A 25,548-nucleotide genomic window follows, 5' to 3' on the forward strand; every position below is an offset into this window, starting at 1 on the left:
TAGTGGAGTCAGGGGGTATGGGGAGAAGGCAGGAACGGGGTACTGATTGAGAATGATCAGCCATGATCACATTGAATGGTGGTGCTGGCTCGAAGGGCCGAATGGCCTACCCATGCACCTATTGTCTATTGTCTATACGATAGAGGCAATTAAAAATAGATAGTTATATGGATATTGAGGGAATGTGTAGAAAGGAACTGCAGATCTATACCAAAGAAAGACACAAAGTGCTGGAGTAACTCAGAGGGTCAGGTAGAATCTCTGGAGAAAAAGGATGGGTGACGTTTTGGGTCGGGACCCTTCTTCAGACTCCAGCACTTTGTGCCTGTCTTGGATATGGAAAGATATGGCTCATGTGCAGATCGATAAGATTTGGTCTTGGCATCAGACATTGTTGGCACTGACATTCAAGTCAAGTCAATTTTACTTGTATAGCACGCTTAAACACAACCCACGTTGACCAAAGTGCTGTACATCAGTGCAGGTACTAAAAAATAACACACAATATCACACAAACCCAACAACACAGACATAAACAGTTTACAGTTCACAGCGCCTCCTCAGAGGGCCTCAAACGCTAGGGAGTAGAAATAGGTTTTGAGCCTGGACTTAAAGGAGTCGATGGAGGGGGCAGTTCTGATGGAGAGAGGGATGCTGTTCCACAGTCTAGGAGCTGCAACCGCAAAAGCGCGGTCACCCCTGAGCTTAAGCCTAGACCGCGGGATAGTCAGTAGCCCCAAGTCGGCCGACCTGAGGGACCTGGAGATAGAGTGGTGGGTTAGAAGATTTTTGATATGGGGGGGGGAGCCCGTTTAGGGCTTCCTGTGCGATTAGGAGGAGCTTGAAATCGATTCTGTACTGTACTGGGAGCCAGTGTTTTTTGGTTTTTTTTAAAATCCAAAATATTTATTCAAATATTAAAATAATATATACAATAGAATAAAACCAAAACAGAACCCACCACCAGAATACTATACAAACAAATACACCAATTGAAACTATTATAGGGAGCCAGTGTTTGGGGGGAGGGAAGGCCTTTCCTTGTTCTCTACTGTTCTATGTTCTGTTAAACGTTAGCGTCGTTGATCAAGATATGTTTTCGATATTCCTTCAGGAGTTTGATCCAGAAGAGTTCTATCATTTGTTGGAAGCAGTGGAAGGACATGCCAAAGAAGGGCAAGGCATTAAATCGGATATTCCCCGCTACATCATCAGTCAACTGGGGCTCACAAGAGACCCTTTGGAAGGTGAGTGCATGTTCCTTCCATTCTTTAGTTTTTGTTTGGTTTAGAGATACAGCACAACACTTTAGCGTTTACTCCAACATCTGCAGTAGAACGTTAATTTAGACTCTAGACTTTGGAGACAGGGCACGGGAACAGGCCATCCTGCCCACCGAGTCCGCACCGACCTGCCATCCCCCCGTGCGCTAACAATGCCCTCCAGACTTGTGGCAACTTACCATTTTTACCGAAGCCAAATTCACCCACAAACCTGCACGGCTTTGGAGCGTGGGAGGAAACCGGAGCACCCGGGGAAAACCCACGCAGGTCACAGGGAGAACGTACAAACCCTGTTACAGACAGCACCCGTGGTCGTGATGGAACCCGGGTCTCTGGTGCTGTAAGGCAGCAACTCTACCGCTGCGCCACTGTGCAGGTGCAATCTCCCTCTTCGATGTTCAATGGAATGAATGCGAAAGGCTTTCGAAGGTTAAAGGGAACATTTTAACTGCCCTTCCAGCAACACAGTTTGTTTTTCTTGCAAAGCACAAGAAGTGACCTGAATTTCGTGCAGCAGTTCAGTAATTTCCATGACATTTTATTATAGTTCCTTACAAATTGATTAGTGCAGGTATCAGGGGGTAATGGGGAGGAGAATGGGGTGAGGAGGGAGAGATAGACCAGAGAGTGGTGAATCTGTGGAATTCTCTGCCACAGAAGGTAGTTGAGGCCAGTTCATTGGCTATATTTAAGAGGGAGTTAGAAGGGGACATAGCTTCAGAATTGAGGGACAAAAGTTTAGGGGTAACATGAGGGGTAACTTCTTTACTCAGAGGGTGGTGGCTGTGTGGAATGAGCTTCCGGCGGAAGTGGTGGAGGCTGGCTCGATTTTATTATTTAAGAGTAAATTGGATAGGTATATGGATGGGAGGGGATTGGAGGGTTATGGTCTGAGAGCAGGTAATGAGACTAGGTCAGAGAAAGTGGTCGGCGTGGACTGGTAGGGCCGAACGGGCCTGTTTCCATGCTGTAATTTTTATATGGTTATATGGTTATATGGCCCTGGTGGCTAAAGGGATCAGGGGGTAAGGAGAGAAGGCAGGTACAGGATACTGAGTTGGATGATCAGCCATGATCATATTGAATGGCGGTGCAGGCTCGAAGGGCCGAATGGCCTACTCCTGCACCTATTTTCTATGTTTCTATGTTTCTATGAATGGAGTAGACTTGATGGGCCAAATGGCCTAATTCTACTCCTGTCACATGAAATAGATTATGAACTGCAATCGTGAACACTGATTTATTTTTAATATTCAGCTGTAATTATTGAAGTTACGTTTGCAATCATTGATTAGTTCGCCAAAAATATGTTGATCAAAAGCTTTCTCTTTTGCTGTCTGGGAAATTTCTTGAAGGACAATGAAAATTTCAGACCTTGCAATTAAATTTAAATCTCAATTATAGAGTTTCTTCTAATCTGCATCAGCCACAAAATATAGTTTAAGCACAGGAAGATGATTGAACACTAATTGAACAGAAAGCACTTATTTTGCAGTTGCAATAATAGTCATACAGCGTTGAAACAGGCCATTCAGCCCAACTTGCTCATGCCAACCAACATGCCACATCTACACTAGTCCTACCTACCTGCCTGCATTTGGCCCTTATCCCACTAAACCTGTCCTATCAATGTACCTGTCCAAATGTTTTTTAAACATTGTGATAGTACCTGCCGCAACTACCTCCTCTGGCAGCTCGTTCCATACACCCGCCCCCCTTTGTGTAAAAAAGGTTGCCCCTTCGGGTTCGTATTAAATCTTTCCCCCCCCCCACCTTAAACCTATTCCCCTGGTTCTTGATTTCCCTTCTCTGAGTTCCATACACCACCACCACCCTTTGTGCGGAAAAATTTACACCTCAGATACCTATTAAATATTTCCCCTTCACTTTGGGCGGCACGGTGGCGCAGCGGTAGAGTTGCTGCCTTACAGCGAATGCAGCGCCGGAGACCCGGGTTCAATCCCGACTACGGGTGCTGTCTGTACGGAGTTTGTACGTTCTTCCCATGACCTTGCTGGGTTTTCTCCGAGATCTTCAGTTTCCTCCCACACTCCAAAGACGTACAGGTTTGCAGGTTAGTCGGAATGGTAAATGTAAAAATTGTCCCTCGTAAGTATCTGTACGGGTATCGCTGGTCGGCGCGGACCCGGTGGGCCGAAAGGGCCTGTTTCCGCGCTGTATCTCTAAACTCTAAACCTATGTCCTCTGGTCCTTGATTCCCCTACTCTGGCCAAGAGACTCTGTGCGTTTACCCAATCTATTCCTCTCATGATTTACTTACATCTCTATAAGATCACCCCTCATCCTCCTGCGCTCCAAGAAATAGAGGCCTAGCCTGCTCAACCTCTCCCCATAGTTCAGGCCACAAAGTCCTGGCGACATCCTCGTAAAATTCAAAAATGCCGTGCCTATTTTACATTTACAATTGGTAGATTTAATCCCAAGGGATGAAGCATAGAAACATTGAAAATAGGTGCAGGAGAAGGCCATTTGGCCCTTCGAGCCAGCACCGCCATTCATTGTGATCATGGCTGATCATCCACAGTCAGTAACCCGTGCCTGCCTTCTCCCCATATCCCTTGATTATGCTAACCCCGAGAGCTCTACCTAACTCTCTTTTAAATTCATCCAGTGAATTGGCCTCCACTGCTTTCTGTGGCACAGAATTCCACAAATTCACAACTCTCTGGGTGGAAAAAGTTTTTTCTCATCTCAGTTGTAAATGGCCTCCCCTTTATTCTTGGACTGTGGCCCCTGGTTCTGGACTCACCCAACATTGGGAACATTTTTCCTGCATCTAGCTTGTCCAGTCCTTTCAGGATTTTATAAGCCTCTATACGATTCCCTCATCCTTCTAAACTCCAGTGTATACAAGCCCAGTCTTTCCAATCTTTCCTCATACGACAGTACCGCCATCCCGGGGATTAACCTCGTGAACCTACGCTGCACTGCCTCAGTAGCAAGGACGTCTTTCCTCAAATTAGGGAGGAAGGCTATCCTATGAAGGAATAAGTCGAACTGACCAAATTTTCAAGAGTCAAGAGTGTTTCACTGTCATATGTCCCAGATAGAACAATGAAATTCTTAACTGCAGCAGCACAACAGCCTATGTAAACATGTAGGAAAATAACTGCAGATGCTGGTACAAATCGAAGGTATCACAAAATGCTGGAGTAACTCAGCGGGGTCAGGCTAGGAAAATAACTGCAGTCCAAAGAAGGGTCTCGACCCGAAACGTCGCCCATTCCTTCTCCCCTGAGATGCTGCCTGACCCGCTGGGTTGCTCCAGCATTTTGTGATGCCTATGCAGACATAGTACATTGTAAGCGATATAATAAACAAGAGGGAAAAAAATGCAAGCAATTTTGCATTTGCTCTCTCTAGTGCTGCAGTTGTTTCAAAAGTAAAGCCAAGGCAGCAATATTTGAATTAATTCCTAATGCCACCCCGTAGCAAAATTAGCATGCAATTGATAACTGATTGATAACACTGCCATGGATTATGCATTAAGAAATGCCACTTGTTATTTAAAGCTCCACTGCCCTTGGTTCAGGTAGCACACGCCTGCTGTGCGTGATCTCCTCCTGCCCCTGCCCAGTGTCACCATCGGTGATAGTCATTCCACTTGCCGTGATGCTCCATTAAACCACAAATGTAACAGCAGCAAGACATTAAAAACACCCATTAAAAAGGCATTTGAGCATCTAATTGGAACTCATCTAATTAAACAAATGTTTCTCTTTCTCGCCCGCCTTTTGGCACAAACCGGGGACTGACAAATGCAGAAGGGTTTCAGGTGCATTGGCCTTCGCTGGGGCTCACTCACCCGCTGTGTCCTTATGATCATCCACTTAGTTTGTGATCATCCACTTGAGTCTGAAGAAGGGTCTCGACCCGAAAACGTCGCCCATTCCTTCTCTCCTGAGATGCTGCCTGACCCGCTGAGTTACTCCAGCGTTTTGTGAATCAATCCACTTAGTTTAGTTTAGAGATGCAGCGCGGAAACAGGCCCTTCGGCCCACCGAGTCCGCGCCGACCAGCGATCCCCGCACATTAACACTATCCTACACACACTAGGGACAATTTGCACTTACACCAAGCCAATTAACCACCAAACCTGCACGTCTTTGGAGTGTGGGAGGAAACCGAAGATCTCGGAGAAAACCCACGTAGGTCACGGTGAGAACGTACAAACTCCGTACAGACGGCGCCCATAGTCAGGATCGAACCTGAGTCTCCGGCGCTGCATTCGCTGTAAGGCAGCAACTCTACCGCTGCGCCACCGTGCCGCAGTCTTGCAATCTGAAGAAATGTCTCGTCCCGAAACGTCACCCATTCCTTTTCTCCAGAGATGCTGCCTGACCTGCTGAGTCCAACATTTTGTGTCTCTTAAAGGCTTGTCGGTAGAGTCTCATTGCCGCTGTGTAGAAACCGATCAGCCAAAACATTATGACCACTGACAGGTGAACAATGGTTATCTTGTTACAATGGCACCTGTCAAGGGGTGGGATATATTAGGCAGCAAGTGAACAGGCAGTTCTTGAAGTTGATGTGTTGGATGCAGGGGAAATGGGCAGGAGTAAAGACCTGAGCGACTTTGACAAGGGCCACGCAGGTCACGGGGAGAACGTACAGACTCAGTACAGACAGCACCCGTGGTCGGGATCGAACCCGTGTCTCCGGCGCTGTAAGGCAGCAACTCCGCCGCTGCGCCACCGTGCCGCCCCGCTTGCATGTGTCTCGTGCCCACTGCCGTTGTGATGGGAACCGCTGTGAGGAGATGGTGCCAAATCCACTTTTGTTTTGTCCCGATGACAATGGGAAAGTGAATTTGTGGCCCATTAAGCACAGATGGGTTCCCCAGGAGCAAGCCTTATTGTTGTGTTGATGTCAGCAGTCTTGTGGCGGGAGTGGGGGGGAGTGTTCAGAAATGGTTTGCCTGGGCAGAAAGAACAGATGCTCTGCAAGATCGTAAATGTGTTAGAAGTCTCAACAGGCGTTGCCTACTCCTTCATTTAATTTGAGGATTGCTTGGGTTACTAACGACTGTGTCACAGTTCGGCAGTCCCAAGTAGTTAGTGTGATCAGGCACAAGAGTTCCCAAACAGCGTGGAGAAAATAAAAACGCTGAGCCAAACACTAAATGGATTCTTAGCAGCCGCACAGAGATGGCAATGACACCATGTAGAAACATAGAAACATAGACAATAGGTGCAGGAGGAGGCCATTTAGCCCTTCAGGCCAGCACCTCCATTCATTATGATCATGGCTGATCATCCACAATCAGTAACCCGTGCCTGCCTTCTCCCCACATCCCTTGATTCCGCCAGCCCCCAGAGCTCTATCTAACTCTCTTTTAAATTCATCCAGTGAATTGGCCTCCACTTCCCTCTGTGGCAGAAAATTCCACAAATTCACACCTCTCTGGGTGAAAAAGTTCCCTCTCACCTCAGTTTTAAATGGCCTCCCCTTTATTCTAAGACTATGGCCCCTGTGAAATTGTGAATTTGTGGGATTCTCTGCCACAGAGGGCAGTGGAGGCCAATTCACTGGATGAATTTAAAGGAGAGTTAGATAGAGCTCTCGGGGCTAGCGGAATCAAGGGATATGGGGAGAAGGCAGGCACGGGTTACTGATTGTGGATGATCAGCCATGATCACAATGAATGGCTGTGCTGGCTCGAAGGGCCAAATGGCCTCCTCCTGCACCTATTTCCTATGTAATAAAGGCCAATGTTATACATTTTGGTTTCACCATGTAGAAATTCCAGCTGTGTGTTTATACATAGTTTCTATACATAGAGGCAAATAAATAAATGATGGGTTAAACATTATGGAGGGCACTGTACCTGCTCTTGGCCCGCATCCCTCTAAACCTGTCCTATCCATGCAAAGGATATAATGAAGGGATCATATAAAATCTTAAAGTTCCTGTACCATAGTATTAAACCATGTAGACAGAGGGTAACCATGGGAAGCCAGTTAACCATCTAGACAGAGGGCTAACCATGGGAAGCCAGTTAACCATCTAGACAGAGGGCAACCATGGGAAGCCAGTTAACCATCTAGACAGAGGGCAACCATGGGAAGCCAGTTAACCATCTAGACAGAGGGCAATCATGGGAAGCCAGTTAACCATCTAGACAGAGGCTAACCATGGGAAGCCACTTAACCATCTAGACAGAGGCTAACCATGGGAAGCCACTTAACCATCTAGAGAGAGGGCAATCATGGGAAGCCAGTTAACCATCTAGACAGAGGGCAATCATGGGAAGCCATGGGAAGCCAGGCTGCTCGTTCTTGTCACTTACTACTTGAGCTGCCTCTGATCATTGACTTTCTCGTCTCAATAGAAATGGCCCAGCTGGCAAGCTATGACAGTGGGACAGCAGAGACTCCTGAAACCGATGACTCAGTGGACGTAAGTGTGCTCTTGCAAATCGCTCCTCGCCCACAAACGTTTTTAAGCTTGGGCGTCAATTCTCTCTTGCACAGAGTTAAAAATATCATGCTGTTTTTTCTCCCCCCAACTCTTTGCTGCAATTTGGATGACAATAGACAATAGGTGCATTTCTACACATTCCCTCAATATCCATATAACTATTTATTTTTAAATGCCTCTATCGTATAGACAATAGACAATAGGTGCAGGAGGAGGCCATTCAGCCCTTCGAGCCAGCTGATGGCTGATCATTCTCATTCAGTACCCCGTTCCTGCCTTCTCCCCATACCCCCTGACTCCGCTATCCTTAAGAGCTCTATCTAGCTCTCTCTTGAATGCATTCAGAGACATGGCCACTGCCTTCTGAGGCAGAGAATTCCACAAATTCACAACTCTCTGCATTGATCATACCAGCATACCAATCCCATGGGTGCTGGAATATTGGCCTTCTCACTCAAAAAAGTCCCACTTTAGCAGAATGTCAGAGTTTCGTTTCGTTTAGCTTATTTTAGAAACACAGCACGGAAACAGGCCCTTCGGCCAACCTAGCCCAGCGCCGACCAGCGATCCCCGCACATTAACAGTTATCCTGCACACACACTTGGGACAATTTATAATTGAACCAGGCCAATTAACCTACAAACCTTTTTAGACAATAGACAATAGACAATAGGTGCAGGAGGAGGCGATTCGGCCCTTCGAGCCAGCACCGCCATTCAATGTGATCATGGCTGATCATTCTCAATCAGTACCCCGTTCCTGCCATCTCCCCATACCCCCTGACTCCGCTATCCTTAAGAGCTCTATCTAGCTCTCCCTTGAATGCATTCAGCGAATTGGCCTCCACTGCCTTCTGAGGCAGAGAATTCCACAGATTCACAACTCTCTGACTGAAAAAGGTTTTCCTCATTTCAGTTCTAAATGGCCTACCCCTTATTCTTAAACTGTGGCCCCTTGTTCTGGACTCCCCCAACATTGGGAACATGTTTCCTGCCTCTAACGTGTCCAACCCCTTAATAATCTTATACGTTTCGATAAGATCTCCTCTCATCCTTCTAAATTCCAGTGTATACAAGCCTAGTCGCTCCAGTCTTTCAACATATGACAGTCCCGCCATTCCGGGAATTAACCTAGTAGTTTTTAGTTTAGTTTAGAGATACAGCACGGAAACAGGCCCTTTCGGCCCACCGGGTCCGCGCCGACCAGCGATCCCCGCACATTAACACCATCCTATACCCACTAGGGACAATTTTTACATTTACCCAGCCAATTAACCTACAAACCTGTACGTCTTTGGAATGTGGGAGGAAACCGAAGATCTCGGAGATAACCCACGCAGGTCACGGGGAGAACGTACAAACTCCATACAGACAGCACCCGTAGTCGGGATCGAACCCGGGTCTGACATAAGTTTAAGGTGAAAGGGGGAAAGGTTTAATCGGAACATGAGGGGCACATTTTTCACCTGAGGGTGGTGGGCATATGGAATGGGCTACCATCGGAGATTGTTGAGGCAGGTACTCTAAAAGCATTTAAAAGACATTTTTTTCCAAAAATAAACTTTATTCAGACCAATAAATATATGCAAAACAAGAACAATGCAAAAACTTCCCACATTCTCAGCAGCTATACGCACATTCATTAGCATTATGTTTGGTAGTGTTCAAGTCAACTTTATTTGTCACATACATATACAAGATGTGCAGTGAAATGAAAGTGCCAACGCCTGCGGGTTGTGCTAAACTACAAAACAGAAAAGAAAAAAAAAAAATTTAACACAAAAAATAAATTAATACAGTAAATTAAATTAGTCCCTGCTCTTTTTCTCCAGAGATGTTGCCTGGTCAATAGACAACAGACAATAGACAATAGGTGCAGGAGGAGGCCATTCGGCCCATCGAGCCAGCACCGCAATTCAATGCGATCATGGCTGATCTGGTCCGCTGAGTTACTCCAACATTTTGCGCCTATCATCGTGATAAACCAGAATCCCACACCCTTGGCATTCATGTGGCCCCCTGGGGTGGTATCCCTTCCCTCGTGTGAGGGGCGTCTCTCTCCACCACACTCCGCCTCCCCCCCAATGTCCATCGGCGGAAGGACCCTAGATTGTGGTCCTCCCCCACAGGGCCTTGGCACCAAGCTTCAGTGCGTCCCTCAGCACGTACTCCTGCAGTCTGCAGCGGGCCAGTCGGCAACATTCCCCCACGGACAGCTCGCTCCGCTGGGAGGTCAACAAAGCTCGGGCAGTCCAGATAGCGTCTTTCACCGAGTTGATAACCTTCCAGCAGCACTCGATGTCCGTCTCTGAACGCGTCCCTGGGAACAGTCCGTAGATCACAGAGTCCTGCATGATGGAGCTGTTTGGGATAAACCGTGATGGGGACCCTTGCATCGTTCTCCAGACGCTCTTCGCAAATCCACGCCCTGCGAAGAGGCGGGCAACCGTCTCCTCTCCCGAGGGCAGCGTTTAAAGACATTTGGACGTGTTCATGGTTCGGAAGGTTTTAGAGGGATATAGGGCCAAACGTGGGCAGATGGGAGCAGCTTAGATGGGACATCTCGGTGGCGCCCCGGTAGAGTTGCTGCCTTACAGCGCAGGCAGCACCGGAGAACCGGTTCGATCCCGGCCTCGGGTGCTGTCTGAAAAGAAAATTGTTATTCCTTCTCGCCGTGACCTCGTGGGTTTTCTCCGAGATCTTCGGTTTCCCTCATCTTTAGAAGGGTGAGAGGGGATCTTATCGAAACGTATAAGATTATTAAGGGGTTGGACACGTTGGAGGCAGGAAACATATTCCCCAATGTTGGGGGAGTCCAGAACCAGGGGCCACAGTTTAAGAATAAGGGGTAGGCCATTTAGAACTGAGATGAGGAAAAACTTTTTCAGTCAGAGAGTTGTGAATCTGTGGAATTCTCTGCCTCAGAAGGCAGTGGAGGCCAATTCTCTGAATGCATTCAAGAGAGAGCTAGATAGAGCTCTTAAGGATAGCGGAGTCAGGGGGTATGGGGAGAAGGCAGGAATGGGGTACTGATTGAAAATGATCAGCCATTATCACATTGAATGGCGGTGCTGGCTCGAAGGGCCGAATGGCCTCCTCCTGCACCTATTGTCTATTGTCGATTGCCCTCCCACGCTTTACAGGGACAATTTACATTTATATCAAGACAGACAGACTTGTAGGTCAATGGTCTTGGTGTAAGTATAAATTGTCCCTAGTGTGTGCAGGATAGTGTTAATGTGCGGGGATTGTTGGTCAGTGCACAGTCGTTGGGCTGAAGGGCCTGTTTCCGAGCTGCACCTCTGAACTAAGCATGGATGAGTTGGGGTGAAGGAGCTGTTTCCTTGCCGTGTGAACCTATTTGGGAGTTTAATTAACGTGTTTAGTCCCCGAATCAAACGAGAAATCCAAATTGACTGATGTTTCCGTTGTCTGATGTGGCATAGAGTCATAGATTGATACAGTGTGGAAACAGGCCCTTCGGCCCAACTCGCCCACACCGGCCAACATGTCCCAGCTACACTAGTCCCACCTTCCTGAGCTTGGTCCATAACCCATCAAACCTGTCCTATCCATGTACCTGTCCGACTGTTTCTTAAACGATGGGATAGTCCCAGCCTCAACTACCTCCCCTGGCAGCATGTTCCAAACACCCACCACCCTCTGAGTGAAAAGGTTACCCCTCGGATTCCTATTAAATCTTTTCCCCTTCACCTTGAACCTATGTCCTGTGGTCCTCGATTCCCCTGCTCTGGGTGAAAGACATCCATTTGGCAATGTCTGTGCCAAACATGATGCCACATCCCTCCATCCCCTGCATGTCCCAGTGCCTGCCTTAAAGCCCAACACAGTGCTTTATATCATGGAAAAGATATCCAAGCAGTCTATAGTCCTGTGCTGCCGTGAAGTTTGATTTGGTGGCCCTGTAGACAGACAGACAGACACACACACACACACACACACACACACACACACACACTCTCTCTCTCTCTCTCTCTCTCTCTCTCTCTCTCTCTCTCTCTCTCTCTCTCTCTCTCTCTCTCTCTCTCTCTCTCTCTCTCTCTCTCTCTCTCTCTCTCTCTCTCTCCTCTCTCTCTCTCTCTCTCTCTCTCTCTCTCTCTCTCTCTCTCTCTCTCTCTCTCTCTCTCTCTCTCTCTCTCTCTCTCTCTCTATCTCTCTTTCTCTCTATCTCTCTCTCTCTCTCTCTCTCTCTCTCTCTCTCTCTCTCTCTCTCTCTCTCTCTCTCTCTCTCTCTCTCTCTCTCTCTCTCTCTCTCTCTCTCTCTCTCTCTATCTCTATCTCTCTCTCCATCTCTCTCTCTCCATCTCTCTTTTATTGCCTCTTCCCTCAACCTGCTTTTAGATTGGATATTTAACTGCAAGACATCAACAAAGCTTAGAGCAGTCCTTCCAAACCATTACACTTACCAAATCAATAATGGAAACACATCTAGGAGGATTGAGGTGCCTACTAACTCAAGCATCTGACAGTTCGGCCTTTATTTACGACCAGCTGCAGCCCATCCTTTCCCCCTGTAATTTGTTTACAGTGCGCTGGTCGACAGGCAACCGGTTTTGTTCCATCCATAACGGACCCTGACATCAGGCAGTTAGTTGACGTTCAGTCAGGTTGCAGGGTGTAGGGATGCTGCAGGTCGGCGAGACTGGGTGGGGATGGTGCATCATCTTCCGTGTTCCTGTGCTGTGGTGTCCAGAACCAGGGGCCACAGTTTAAGAGTATGGGGTAGGCCATTTAGAACGGAGATGTGGAAAAACTTTTTCACTCATAGAGTTGTGAATCTGTGCAATTCTCTGCCTCAGAAGGCAGTGGAGGCCAATTCTCTGGATGCTTTCAAGAGAGAGTTAGATAGAGCTCTTAATGATAGCGGAGTCAGGGGGTATGGGGAGAAGGCAGGAACGGGGTACTGATTGTGGATGATCAGCCATGATCACATTGAATGGTGGTGCTGGCTCGAAGGGCTGAATGGCCTCCTCCTGCACCTATTGTCTATTGTCTATTATAATTGCTCAACCAGGGCAGCATGGTGGTGCAGAGGTAGAGTTACTGCCTTCCAACCCCAGAGACCTGGGTTCGATCCTGACCAAGGGTGCTGTCTGTGTGTGGAGTTTACAATAGAATGTGTGGGTTTTCTCCGGGTGCTCCGGTTTCCTCCCTCACTCCAAAGATGTGCAGGTTTATAGGTTAATTGGCTTCGGTAAAATTGTAAATTGTCTCTAATGCGTAGGATCATGCTAATGTGCGAGGTTATTGCGAGTTGGTGCGAACTTGGTGGGCCGAAGGGCCTGTTTCTAAAGTCTAAAGACCATGACGCAATCAGTCAGAATATTTTCTAAGTACAAACAGTCAGACAGCATGGAAACAGGCCCTTCTGCCCGACTCATCCATGCCAACCAAAATGCCCCATCTACCTTAGTCCCATTTGCCCACACTTAGTCCATCTCCCTCTAAATATTTCCTATCCACGTATATATCCAAATATCTTTTAAACATTGCGATACTACGTGCCTCAGCTATAGGGTTGCCAACTTCTTCACTCCCAAATAAGGGACAAAGGGTGACGTCACCGCCTCGCGCCTCACGTGACCTCACCCAGCCAGCGGCCACATGCTCCCGCTTCACCAATGGCGGCCGCCCGGGCCGGGAGGCGGGTTGCTACGCAACCTCTGTCAGGCGGCGCCCGGGCCGACACTGTCCGGGTCTACTGCGGCCCCCAGGCTACAGTGTCCGGGCCTATAGCGTCCGCGCCTACAGCGTCCGGGCCTACAGCGTCCGGGCCTACAGCGTCCGGGCCTACAGCGTCCTGGCCTACAGCGTCCGGGCCTACAGCGTCCGGGCCTACAGCGTCCGGGCCTACAGCGTCCGGGCCTACAGGGTCCGGGCCTACAGGGTCCGGGCCTATAGTGTCCGGGCCAACAGTTTCCGGGCCAACAGTGTCCGGGCCTAATACGGGACAAGGGCGGTCCCGTACAGGACAAACAAATTTAGTCCAAAATACGGGATGTCCTGGCTAAAACGGGACAGTTGGCAACCCTACTCAGCTACCTCCTGGCAGCACATTCAATACACTCACCTCCCTCTGTGTAAAAAATCTGATCATCTACAGTAGTTCAATGGTTCCTTTATAACCACATGCACTAAGACTAAAGTAGAGTGATTTTTTTGTTCGCATGCAGATCGGTAAGATTATTGCCGTACAGAAGTACAATAACTCCATAATACATAGAAACTCTGGAATTACTTGCATCATCTGCCGATATGTTTAATATCCAGTCATTGCATCCGATGCATGGTTTTTGAGGAGTAGCTTTCTTTGGTTCGAAGATGTTAAACTGAATTATGAGGGATTAATTTGGGTGGCACGGTGGCGCAGCGGTAGAGCTGCTGCCATACTGCGCCAGAGACCCGGGTTCGATCCCGACTACGGGTGCTGTCTGTACGGAGTTTGTACGTTCTCCCCGTGACCTGCGTGGGTTTTCTCCGAGATCTTTGGTTTCCTCCCACACTCCAAAGACATATGGGGTTTGTAGGTTAATTGGCATACGTATAGAAAAATTGTAAAATTGTCTTTAGTGTGTGTAGGATAGTGTTAATGTGCGGGGACCGCTGGTCGGTGCGGACTCGGTGGGCCGAAGGGCCTGTTTCTGCGCTGTATCTCTATATAAACTAAATAGGGGGAAAGATTTTGATGACGATCTGAATTAAGTGGCATAGTGGTGCAGCTGGTAGATTCGCTGCCTCACAGCGCCAGAGACCCGGGTTCGATCCTGACTACGGGTGCTGTCTGTGTGGAGTTTGCACGCACTCCCTGTGACTGTGCGAGTCACTTCCGGGTGCTCCGGTTTCCTTCCATGTCCCAAAGCCGTACAGGTTTATAGTTAAATTGGTCATCTGTAAAATTGCCTCTAAAGTGCAGGGAGTGGACAGGAAAGTGCGATAACATTGGACTGATGTGAACAGGTGATCGATGGTCAGCATGGACTCGGTGGGCAGAAGGGCCTGTTTCCATGCTGTGTCTCTCAACTGAGTAATATTTCAGGAATGGAAGCAACTGATTGTTCTTTGGAAGCTTCTTTACAAAGAGTCATACTGTGTTGAAACAGGCCCTTCGGCCCAACTTGCCCACACCGGACAACATATCCCATCTACACTAGTCCCACCTGCCTGCGTTTGCCGCATATCCCTCAAAAACCTGTCCTTGTTTAGTTTAGTTCGGAGATACAGCGCGGAAACAGGCCCTTCGGCCCACCGAGTCCGTGCCGACCAGCGATCCCCGCACACTGACACTTATCTTTCACACAATTTAGGGACAATTCACACATACACCAAGCCAATTAACCTACATACCTACACAACAAGCCAATTAACCTACATGCATTCAAGAGAGAGCTAGATAGAGCTCTTAAGGATAGCGGAGTCAGGGGATATGGGGAGAAGGCAGGAACGGGGTACTGATTGAGAATGATCAGCCACGATCACATTGAATGGCGGTGCTGGCTCGAAGGGCCGAATGGCCTCCTCCTGCACCTATTGTCTATTGCCTTTGGAGTGTGGGAGGAAACCGAAGATCTCGGCAAAAACCCCACGCAGGTCACGGGGAGAGAGTACAAACTCCGACCACAGACAGCAGCCGTAGTTCGGGATCGAACCTGGGTCTCTGGCGCTGTGAGGCAGCAACTCTACCGCTGTGCCACGGTGTCCTCTCCATGTACCTGTCCAAATGTTTCTTACAGTAAAGAAGAATCGAGTGTGTTTAAACATGACTTCCTTCCCTCCATAGAGCTTCAGTCCTTCAGCCCAAGGTAGATGTAAACCTCGTGAGATTGACTTTGAGACCATGAAACTGATCAGTAACGGAGCCTATGGGTGAGTCTTACACAAAGAGAGCTCAGCTGTATTCTCTCTTGGCTTTTTACGCGCAGTGATAAATAAGCATTGAATTTTTTTTTAAAGAAGGCACATCTTATAATCTCCAAGTAATTGCTGAGTGGTGACACCACCTAATGGGTAAATTTAAAAAAGAGTTAGATTGAGCTCTAGGGGCTAGTGGAATCAAGGGATATGGGGAGAAGGCAGGCATGGGGTTACTGATCGTGGACGATCAGCCATGATCACGATGAATGGCGGTGCTGGCTCGAATAGGCCTCCACCTGCACCTATTTTCAATGTTTCTGTGTAAGGAACTGCAGATGCCGGTTTACACCGAAGATAGACACAAGAAGCTGGAGTAACTCAGCGGGACGGGCAGCATCTCTGGAGAGAAGGAGTCGAGACCCTTCTTCTGACTGAGATTCAGGGGCACGGTAGCGCAGCGGTAGAGTTGCTGCTTTACAGCGAATGCAGCGCCGGAGACACAGGTTCGATCCTGACTACGGGTGCTGCACTGTAAGGAGTTTGTACGTTCTCCCTGTGACCTGCGTGGGTTTTCTCCGAGATCTTCGGTTTCCTCCCACACTCCAAAGACGTACAGGTATGTAGGTTAATTGGATGGGTAAATGTAAAAATTGTCCCTAGTGGGTGTAGGATAGTGTTAATGTGCGGGGATCGCTGGGCGGCACGGACTTGGAGGGCCGAAAAGGCCTGTTTCCGGCTGTAGATATATGATATGATATGATATGAAACGAGAGATATAGACGGTGATATACAGAGATATAGAACAAATGAATGAAAGAAATGTAAAAAACTAACGATGATAAAAGAAACAGACGATTGTTAGCCGTGGGCCAGGTGAGAACGAGATACAGACATGTCCACATTGTACTAGTTTCATTGTCTGTAACTCGTTTTCACCTCACCCACAGCTAAAAATGGCCTGCTTCCTTTATCTGCGGCAATTTTTGCATATCTTTAATTCATTTGTACAGATTTGTAGGTTAATTGGCTTTGGTAAAATTGTAAAATCATCACTACGGTCTAGGATAGCGTTAGTATACAGGGTGAACACTGGTCAATAGACAATAGACAATAGGTGCAGGAGGAGGCCATTCGGCCCTTCGAGCCAGCACCGCCATTCAATGTGATCATGGCTGATCATTCTCAATCAGTACCCCGTTCCTGCCTTCTCCCCATACCCCCTGACTCCGCTATCCTTAAGAGCTCTATCCAGCTCTCTCTTGAATGCATTCAGAGAATTGGCCTCCACTGCCTTCTGAGGCAGAGAATTCCACAGATTCACAGCTCTCTGACTGAAAAAGTTTTTCCTCATCTCAGTTCTAAAAGGCCTACCCCTTATTCTTAAACTGTGGCCCCTGGTTCTGGACTCCCCCAACATTGGGGAACATGTTTCCTGCCTCTAACGTGTCCAACCCCTTAATAATCTTATACGTTTCGATAAAATCTCCTCTCATCCTTCTAAATTCCAGTGTATACAGGCCCTTCGGCACGGACACAGTGGGCCGAAGGGCCTGTTTCCGCGATGTAGCTGTAAAGTCTAAATTTCAGATGTTGGACTCTTGAGTAAGAGAAAAGTGCGGGAGGAGTTCAGTGGGTCAGGCAGCCTTCTGTGGAGGGAAAGGATAGGCAACATTTCGGGCTGGGATCCAGGAATAACCTATGATGAGCGTTTGTCGGTACTGGGCCTGTACTCGCTGAACTTTAGAAGAATGAGAGGGGGCCTCATTGAAATGTACCGAATAGTTAAAGGCTTGGATAGAGTGGATGTGGAGAGGATGTTTCCACTAGTCTAGGACTAAAGGCCATAGCCTCAGAATTAAAGGACGTTCTTTTAGGATGGATGCTTTCAAGAGAGAGCTGGATAGAGCTCTTAAGGATAGCGGAGTGAGGGGATTATGGGGAGAAGGCAGGAACGGGGTACTGATTGAGAGTGATCAGCCATGATCGCATTGAATGGCGGTGCTGGCTCGAAGGGCTGAATGGCCTACTCCTGCACCTATTGTCTATTGTCTATTGTCTATTGAGATAAGGAGAAATTTATTTCTTCACAGGGTGGTGAATCTGTGGAATTCTTTGGCGCAGAAGGCTGTGGAGGCCAAGTCAGTGGATATTTTTAAGGCAGAGGTAGATAGATTCTTGATTATTACAGGTGTCAGGGGTTATGGGGAGAAGGCAGGAGAATGGGGTTAGGAGGGGGGGAGAGATAGATCAGCCATGATTGAATGGCGGAGTAGACTTGATGGGCCGAATGGCCTAATTCTGCTCCTAATCATTGATTTTATGATCCTAATGAATGGATCATGATTTGGCCATGCTTGTGAATCACCTGTTTGCCCTGGTGCAAGATAATAATGTTAGTGACCATGACCATGTCCTATTTATTCACAAAATGCTGGAGTAACTCAGTAGGACAGGCAGCAGCTCGGGAGAGAAGGAATGGGTGACGTTTCGGGTCAGAAGGGTCTCGACCCGAAACGTCACCCATTCCTTCTCTCCCGAGATGCTGCCTGACCTGCTGAGTTACTCCAGCATTTTGTGAAATAAATCGATTTGTACCAGCATCTGCAGCTATTTTCTTATGTGACCGTGTCCCATTGTTGTTTCAGAGCTGTGTATTTGGTGCGCCATAAAGAAACGAAACAGAGATTTGCAATGAAGAAAATCAACAAGCAGAACCTGATCCTGAGAAACCAGATTCAACAGGCCTTCGTGGAAAGAGACATCCTGACATTTGCCGAAAATCCCTTTGTTGTCAGCATGTACTGTTCATTTGAAACCAAGAGGCATTTGTGTATGGTGATGGAGTACGTGGAAGGTACGGCCGTGAGGTTTTGTCGTTGATGATAGGGCCTTTTTGTAGTTTTAGAGATACAGCGCGGAAACAGGCCCTTCGGCCCACCGAGTCCGCACCGACCAGCGACCCCCGCACATTGACACTATCGTGATCACACCAGGGACAATTTACATTGATACCAAGCCAATTAACCTACAGACCTGTACGTCGTAGGGGTGCGGGAGGAATCTGGAGGACGTACAAACTCCGTACAGACGGCACCCGCGGTCAGGATGGAACCTGGGTCTCTGGCGCAGTAAGGCAGCAACTCTACCGCTGCGCCACCGTGTCGCCCCCTGGTGTTCCGACCTCGCATCTTCAGGGACCCGGCTTCCATCCTGACTGCTTGGGTTTCATAGAAACATAGAAAAAAGGTGCAGGAGTAGGCCATTCGGCCCTTCGAGCCTGCACCGCCATTCATTCAATATGATCATGGCTGATCATCCAGCTCAGTAACATGTATCTGCCTTCTCTCCATACCCCCTGATCCCATTAGCCACAAGGGCCACATCTAAAATTGTCCCTAATGGGTGTAGGATAATATTAATGTGCGGGGATCGCTGGTCGGCGCGGACCTGGTGGGCCGAAGAGTCTGTTTCTGCGCTGTATCTCTGAACTGAACTGAACTAAATCTCCTTTAAAAGTTTCCACACTCGCCTTAAAGCAATAGTATGTGATATTTCTGTCCTTGTGAGGGGGAAATTTATGCCTCTCGTCATTTTATATTCTTCTAACAAGTCTCCTCTCAACTGCTGCCGTTCCAGAGAAAACAATCTGTCTGCCCAACCTCTCCATGTAGCTAATGCCCCCCAATTCAAGTATCATTCTGTAAAACGCCCTCTCTAAAGCCTCCAGGTCCTTCCTGTATTGGGGCAACCAGAACGGTACGCGATTCTCCAAATGCGGCCTAGCCAAAGTCCTGTAAAGCTGCATCATGACTTCCTGACTCATATATTCCATGGCCCGACCAATAAAGGCAAGCATACCACAGAGGACAATAGACAATAGGTGCAGGAGGAGGCCATTCGGCCCTTCAAGCCAGCACCGCCATTCAATGTGATCATGGCTGATCATTCTCAATCAGTACCCCGTTCCTGCCTTTTCCCCATACCCACTGACTCCGCTATCATTAAGAGCTCTATCTAGCTCTCTCTTGAATGCATTCAGAGAATTGGCCTCCACTGCCTTCTGAGACAGAGAATTCCACAGATTCACAACTCTCTGACTGAAAAAGCTTTTCCTCGTCTCAGTTCTAAATGGCCTACCCCTTATTCTTAAACTGTGGCCCCTTGTTCTGGACTCCCCCAACATTGGGAACATGTTTCCTGCCTCAAACGTGTCCAACCCCTTAATAATCTTATACGTTTCGATAAGATCTCCTCTCATCCTTATAAATTCCAGTGTATACAAGCCTAGTCGCTCCAGTCTTTCAACATATGATAGTCCCGCCATTCCGGGAATTAACCTAGTAAACCTACGCTGCACGCCCTCAATAGCAAGAATACCCACAAAGTGCTGGGGTGACTCAGCAGTTCAGGCAGCATCTCTGGAAAACGCGGATAGACGATGTTTCGAGTCATGGAGTGATACAGTGTGGAAACAGGCCCTTCAGCCCAACTTGCCCACACCGGCCAACATATCCCAGCTACAGTAGTCCCACCTGCCTGCGCTTGGTCCACATCCCTCCAAACCTGTCCTACCCATGTACCTGTCTAACTGTTTCGTAACCGTTGGAATAGTCCCAGCCTCAACGACCTCCTCTGGCAGCTTGTTCCATACACCCACCACCCTTTGTGTGAAAAAGTTACCCCTCAGATTCCTGTTAAATCGTTTCTCCTTCGCCTTAAGCCTCTGTCCTCTGGTCCTCGATTCCCCAACTCTGGGCAAGAGACTCTGTGCATCTACCCGACCTATTCCTCTCATGATTTTGTACACCTCTATAAGATCTCCCTTCATCCTCCTGCACTCCATGGAATAGAGACCCAGCCTACTCAACCTCTCCCTGTAGCTCACACCCTCCTGTCATGGCAACACCCTCATAAATCTTTTCTGAACCCTTTCATGCTTGACAATATCTTTCCTATAACGTGGTGCCCAGAACTGAGCACAATATTCCAAATGTGGTCTCACCAACGTCTTATATAACTGCAACATGACCTCCCAACTTCTATACTCAATACTCTGAGTGATGACGGCCAAAGTGCCAAAGGCCTTTTTGACCACCTTATCCACCTGCGACTCGACCTTCAAGGAACCATGCACCTGTACTCCTAGATCCCTCTGCTCTACAACACTCCCCAGAGGGCGACCATTTACTGTGTAGGTCCTGCCCTTGTTAGACGTCCCAAAATGCAACACCTCACACTTCTCTGTATTAAATTCCATGAGCCATTCCTCCGCCCACCTGGCCAATCGATCCAGATCCTGCTGCAATCGTCCACAACCATCTTCACTATCTGCAAAACCACTCACTTTTGTATCATCAGCAAACTTGCTAATCTTGCCCTGTGTGTTCTCATCCAAATCATTGATGTAGATGACAAACAGTATCATGCCCAGCACTGAACCCTGAGGCCCACCACTAGTCACAGGCCTCCAATCTGAGAAGCAACCTTCCACCATCACCCTCTGCTTCCTTCCATGGAGCCAATTTGCTATCCATTCAGCGATCTCTCCTTGGATCCCATGCGATCTAACCTTCCAGAGCAGCCTACCATGCGGAACCTTGTCGAACGCCTTACTGAAGCCCATGTACACAACATCTACAGCTCTGCCCACATCGACCTTCTTGGTCACGTCTTCAAAAAACTCAATCCGATTTGTGAGACACGACCTCCCACGTACAAAACCATGCTGACCGTCCCTAATCAGCCCTTGCCCGTCCAAATGCCTGTACATCCAATCCCTCAGAATACTCTCCAGTAACTTACCAACTACAGATGTTAAGCTCACCGACCTATAGTTCCCAGCATTTTCCCTGCAGCCCTTCTTGACAAGAGGCACAACATTTGCCCCCCTCCAGTCTTCCGGCACCTCTCCTGTATTTAAGGACGACTCGTAAATTTCAACCAGGGCTCCCGCAATTTCCTCTCTAGTTTCCCCCAATGTCCTCGGATATATCTGATCAGGCCCTGGAGATTTGTCTGCCTTCATACACGACAGTACCTTCAGTACTTCTTCCACAGTAACCCTGACTGCTCTCAAGACACTTCCAGTGACTGCACCAAGTTCCTCCGTCCCACTGCCTTTCTCCTCGGTAAACACAGAGGAGAAATACTCCTTGAGGACCTTGCCCGTCTCCTGTGGCTCCACACAGAGGTGGCCGCCTTGATTCCTGACAGGTCCCACTCTCTCTCTAGTTACCCTTTCCCCCCTTATGTATTGATAAAACCTTTTGGGATTGTCCTTTGTGCTACTAGTCAGTGCTATCTCCTGGCCCCTTTTTGCCCTTCTGATCTCCAGAGACGAGACCCTTCTTCAGACTGAGGAGGGTCTTCACCCATAATGTCACCTGCACATGTCCTCCGGCGATGCTGCCTGACCTGCAAAGTTACTCCAGCACTTTGTATCTTTTTGTTCTGCATTGTTTCTGCAAGCGTACCACATGCTTTCTGTACCACTCTATCTACTTGCGTTGCCACTTTCGGGCTGGTGTGGGCTTGGACCTCAAGGTCCTTCTGTGCATCAATAGAGAAGAGGTGGAATTTGCATGTTCTGCCTTTGATCGTTGGGGTTTCCCCTGGTTTTTTTGAGTAAGCCTTCAGCTCCCCCCACCCCACCCCACCCCACCCCACCACACCCCACCCCACACCACCCCACCCCACCCCACACCCCCCACCTCCACCCCCTCCCCCTCCCTCACTCACCAATGATGAATTGATAGTTTATCAAGAGGACATGTTGGTGAGACCGCATTTAGAATATTTGTGTTCAGTCCGGGGCACCATGTTATAGGAAAGATATTGTCAAGCTTGAAAGGGTTCAGAAAAAGATTTACGAGGATGTTGCCAGGACTGGAGGGTGTGAGCTACAGGGAGAGGTTGAGTAGGCTGGGTCTCTATTCCATGGAGCGCAGGAGGATGAGGGGCGATCTTACGGAGGTGTACAAAATCATGAGAGGAATAGATCGGGTCGATGCACAGAGTCTTTTACCCAGAGTAGAGGAATCGATGGACCAGGGGACACAGGTTCAAGGTGAAGGGGAAAAGATTTAATAGGAATCCGAGGGGTAACATTTTCACACAGAGGGTGGTGGGTGTATGGAAACAGCTGCCAGAGGAGGATGTGAGGCTGGGACTATCCCATCTTTTAAGAAACAGTTGGACAGGTACATGGATAGGACAGGTTTGGAGGGTTACGGACCAAGTGCAGGCAGGTGGGACTAGGGTAGCTGGGACATGTTGGCCGGTGTGGGCAGGTTGGGCGGAAGGGCCTGTCTCCACATGCTATGACTCTATGACAACCTTTGCTTTGATGACTGTAAGTCATCCCTTGATAGTGGGTAATGGCAAAATCATCGAGAGGGAAGTTAGCGGAATGGGAGAGGGAATAGCTTGCAGTCGATAGGAAGGATGAGATCAGATGAAATGGGGCTGGTGGGATTTCTCTGCTTGGGAGTCAATGAGCCGTAATAATTGTACTAAGTCTGTACAAACATTACCAACCTGAGGGACGACATCTCTCTCTCTGTTCACTTTCAGGTGGAGATTGTGCTACGCTGTTAAAAAACATGGGGCCCTTACCTGTGGATATGGCCAGGCTTTACTTTGCCGAGACGGTGCTTGCCCTGGAGTACCTCCACAATTACGGGATAGTCCACCGGGATCTCAAACCAGATAAGTACGTACGCGATCAGCGCCGAAACAAAAAGCTGGACCAACTCAGAGCATCCCTGGAATAAAGCAATAGGTGACGTTCCGGGCCGAGACCCCTTCTTCAGACTGCGAGTCGGGGGGGGAAGGGAAACGAGAGATATAGACGGAGATATGGAGAGATACGGAACAAATGAATGAAAGATACGCAAAAAAAAGTAGCGGTGGTAGAGGAAACAGGCCATTGTTGGCCAGGGTCTAGGTGAAAACGAGTTACAGACAACGAGACTCAAGAAGATTACTTTGGAGCTGGCGTGACTTGGGTGGGGTGGGGAATGAAGAGAGTGGGGGATGCAAGGGTTACTTGAAGTTAGAGAAACCAATAGTCATACAGCTGTGTTGTAAGCTGCCCAAGCGAAATATAAGGTGCTGCTCCTCCAATTTGTGTTTGGCCTCACTCACCCTGACATTGGGGGAGGCCCAGCATCTACAATTCCTCCCTGCACATCAGTACAGGTACGTTCTGTTGAGTTTCAGTAAGGCTTAGTTTATTGTCACGTGTACCGAGGTACAGTGAAAAGCTTTTGTTGCGTGCTAGCCAGTCAGCGGAAAGACAATATATGATTACAAGCGAGCCATTTACAACGCATAGATACATGATAAGAGAATAACGTTTATAGACAATAGACAATAGGTGCAGGAGGAGGCCATTCGGCCCTTCGAGCCAGCACCGCCATTCAATGTGATCATGGCTGATCATTCTCAATCAGTACCCCGTTCCTGCCTTCTCCCCATACCCCCCTGACTCCGCTATCCTTAACAGTATAACAGTATAACAGAGCTTTATTTGTCATTCGGTACCGAAGTACCGAACGAAACTACATAGCAGTCATAGAAAAAAAGAACACAAGACACATAGCCCCAACACAAACGTCCATCACAGTGACTCCAAACACCCCCTCACTGTGATGGAGGCAACAAAACTTCCCCTCTCTTCCCCACGCCCACGGACAGACAGCTCGTCCCCGACCGACCCGCACAGTCCCCGCAAGGGGATGGAAGTCCCCCCGGCCAAATCGCACCGGGCGCTGAAACGTCTCGCGGCCGAGCCGGGCGATGAAAGGCCCCGCGACCAAGCCTTGCGCAGCTAAGTCCCGTGGTCGAGCCGCACCAGCGATGTAAAGTCCCGCAGCCGAGCCGCACTGGGCGATGTAAAGTCCCGTGGTCGAGCCGCTCTATCTAGCTCTCTCTTGAATGCATTCAGAGAATTGGCCTCCACTGCCTTCTGAGGCAGAGAATTCCACAGATTCACAACTCTCTGACTGAAAAAGTTTTTTCCTCATCTCCGTTCTAAATGGCCTACCCCTTATTCTTAAACTGTGGCCCCTTGTTCTGGACTCCCCCCAACATTGGGAACATGTTTCCTGCCTCTAACATGCCCAACCCCTTAATAATCTTATACGTTTCGATAAGATCCCCTCTCATCCTTCTAATGTAACATTAAACACTTATTTTGACTCGGGGTAAAACATTGACTTCAAAATTGTATGTAAATTCGCGTTTTCAGCAGCTCAGAGCGAGACGTCTGAATTTCCATCTACAATTATTCATTTGTCACCTTATTTCCTCTGTGTGGATCCCAACAATTCATTCTCATGTTATGCGCACAGATATTCCTTTGCTCATTCTGACTGCATAATCTGTATCTGTCACAGAGAGCACGGTGAATATATTTTCTGCAGAATTATGAGAGAAATAAATCGGAAGCTTGTGAAGATGATAAGACCATAAGAGATAGGAAATTCACTGGAATTTAGAAGGATGAGAGGGGATCTTATTGAAACATATTACATTCCTAAGGGATTGGGCAGGCTAGATGCAGGAAAAATGTTCCCCTTGTTGGGGGAGTCGAGAACCAGGGGTCGCAGATTAGGAATAAGGGGTAGGCCATTTAATAATAATAATAATAATAATACATTACATTTATATAGCGCTTTTCATATACTCAAAGACGCTTTACAGGGATTTAGAGAACATAGGGAAGTGAATAAATAGATAAATAAGTAAACGAACAGAGAAAGGAGACAGAAGGTGAGGTGACCTTCAGTGGTTGAAGGCAGTACTGAACAGGTGAGACTTCAGCGATGTTTTGAATGTGGTGAGTGTGGAGGAGTCTCTGACGGTTTGAGGTAGTGAGTTCCATAGGGTGGGAGCAGCGATGGAGAAAGCCCTGTCCCCCCAGGATCTGAGTTTGGGCCGGATGTGGGGGG

General features: G+C 48.2%; 1 protein-coding gene across 11 annotated transcripts in view; it reads left to right on the plus strand.

The window, feature by feature from the left end:
• LOC144592204 (microtubule-associated serine/threonine-protein kinase 4-like) overlaps positions 1-25,548 on the plus strand; it is a 344,807-nt gene that overhangs the window by 265,497 nt on the left and 53,762 nt on the right. For all 11 annotated transcript variants that reach the window (XM_078396718.1, XM_078396720.1, XM_078396725.1 and 8 more), the window contains 5 exons: positions 1,115-1,247; positions 7,636-7,703; positions 15,522-15,607; positions 18,241-18,449; positions 23,168-23,306. In XM_078396718.1, the coding sequence (XP_078252844.1) occupies positions 1,115-1,247; positions 7,636-7,703; positions 15,522-15,607; positions 18,241-18,449; positions 23,168-23,306 (635 nt within the window). The remainder of the gene's footprint in view (positions 1-1,114; positions 1,248-7,635; positions 7,704-15,521; positions 15,608-18,240; positions 18,450-23,167; positions 23,307-25,548) is intronic.

Source organism: Rhinoraja longicauda, chromosome 3 (assembly GCF_053455715.1).
Source record: "Rhinoraja longicauda isolate Sanriku21f chromosome 3, sRhiLon1.1, whole genome shotgun sequence".
NCBI classification, from domain to species: domain Eukaryota; kingdom Metazoa; phylum Chordata; class Chondrichthyes; order Rajiformes; family Arhynchobatidae; genus Rhinoraja; species Rhinoraja longicauda.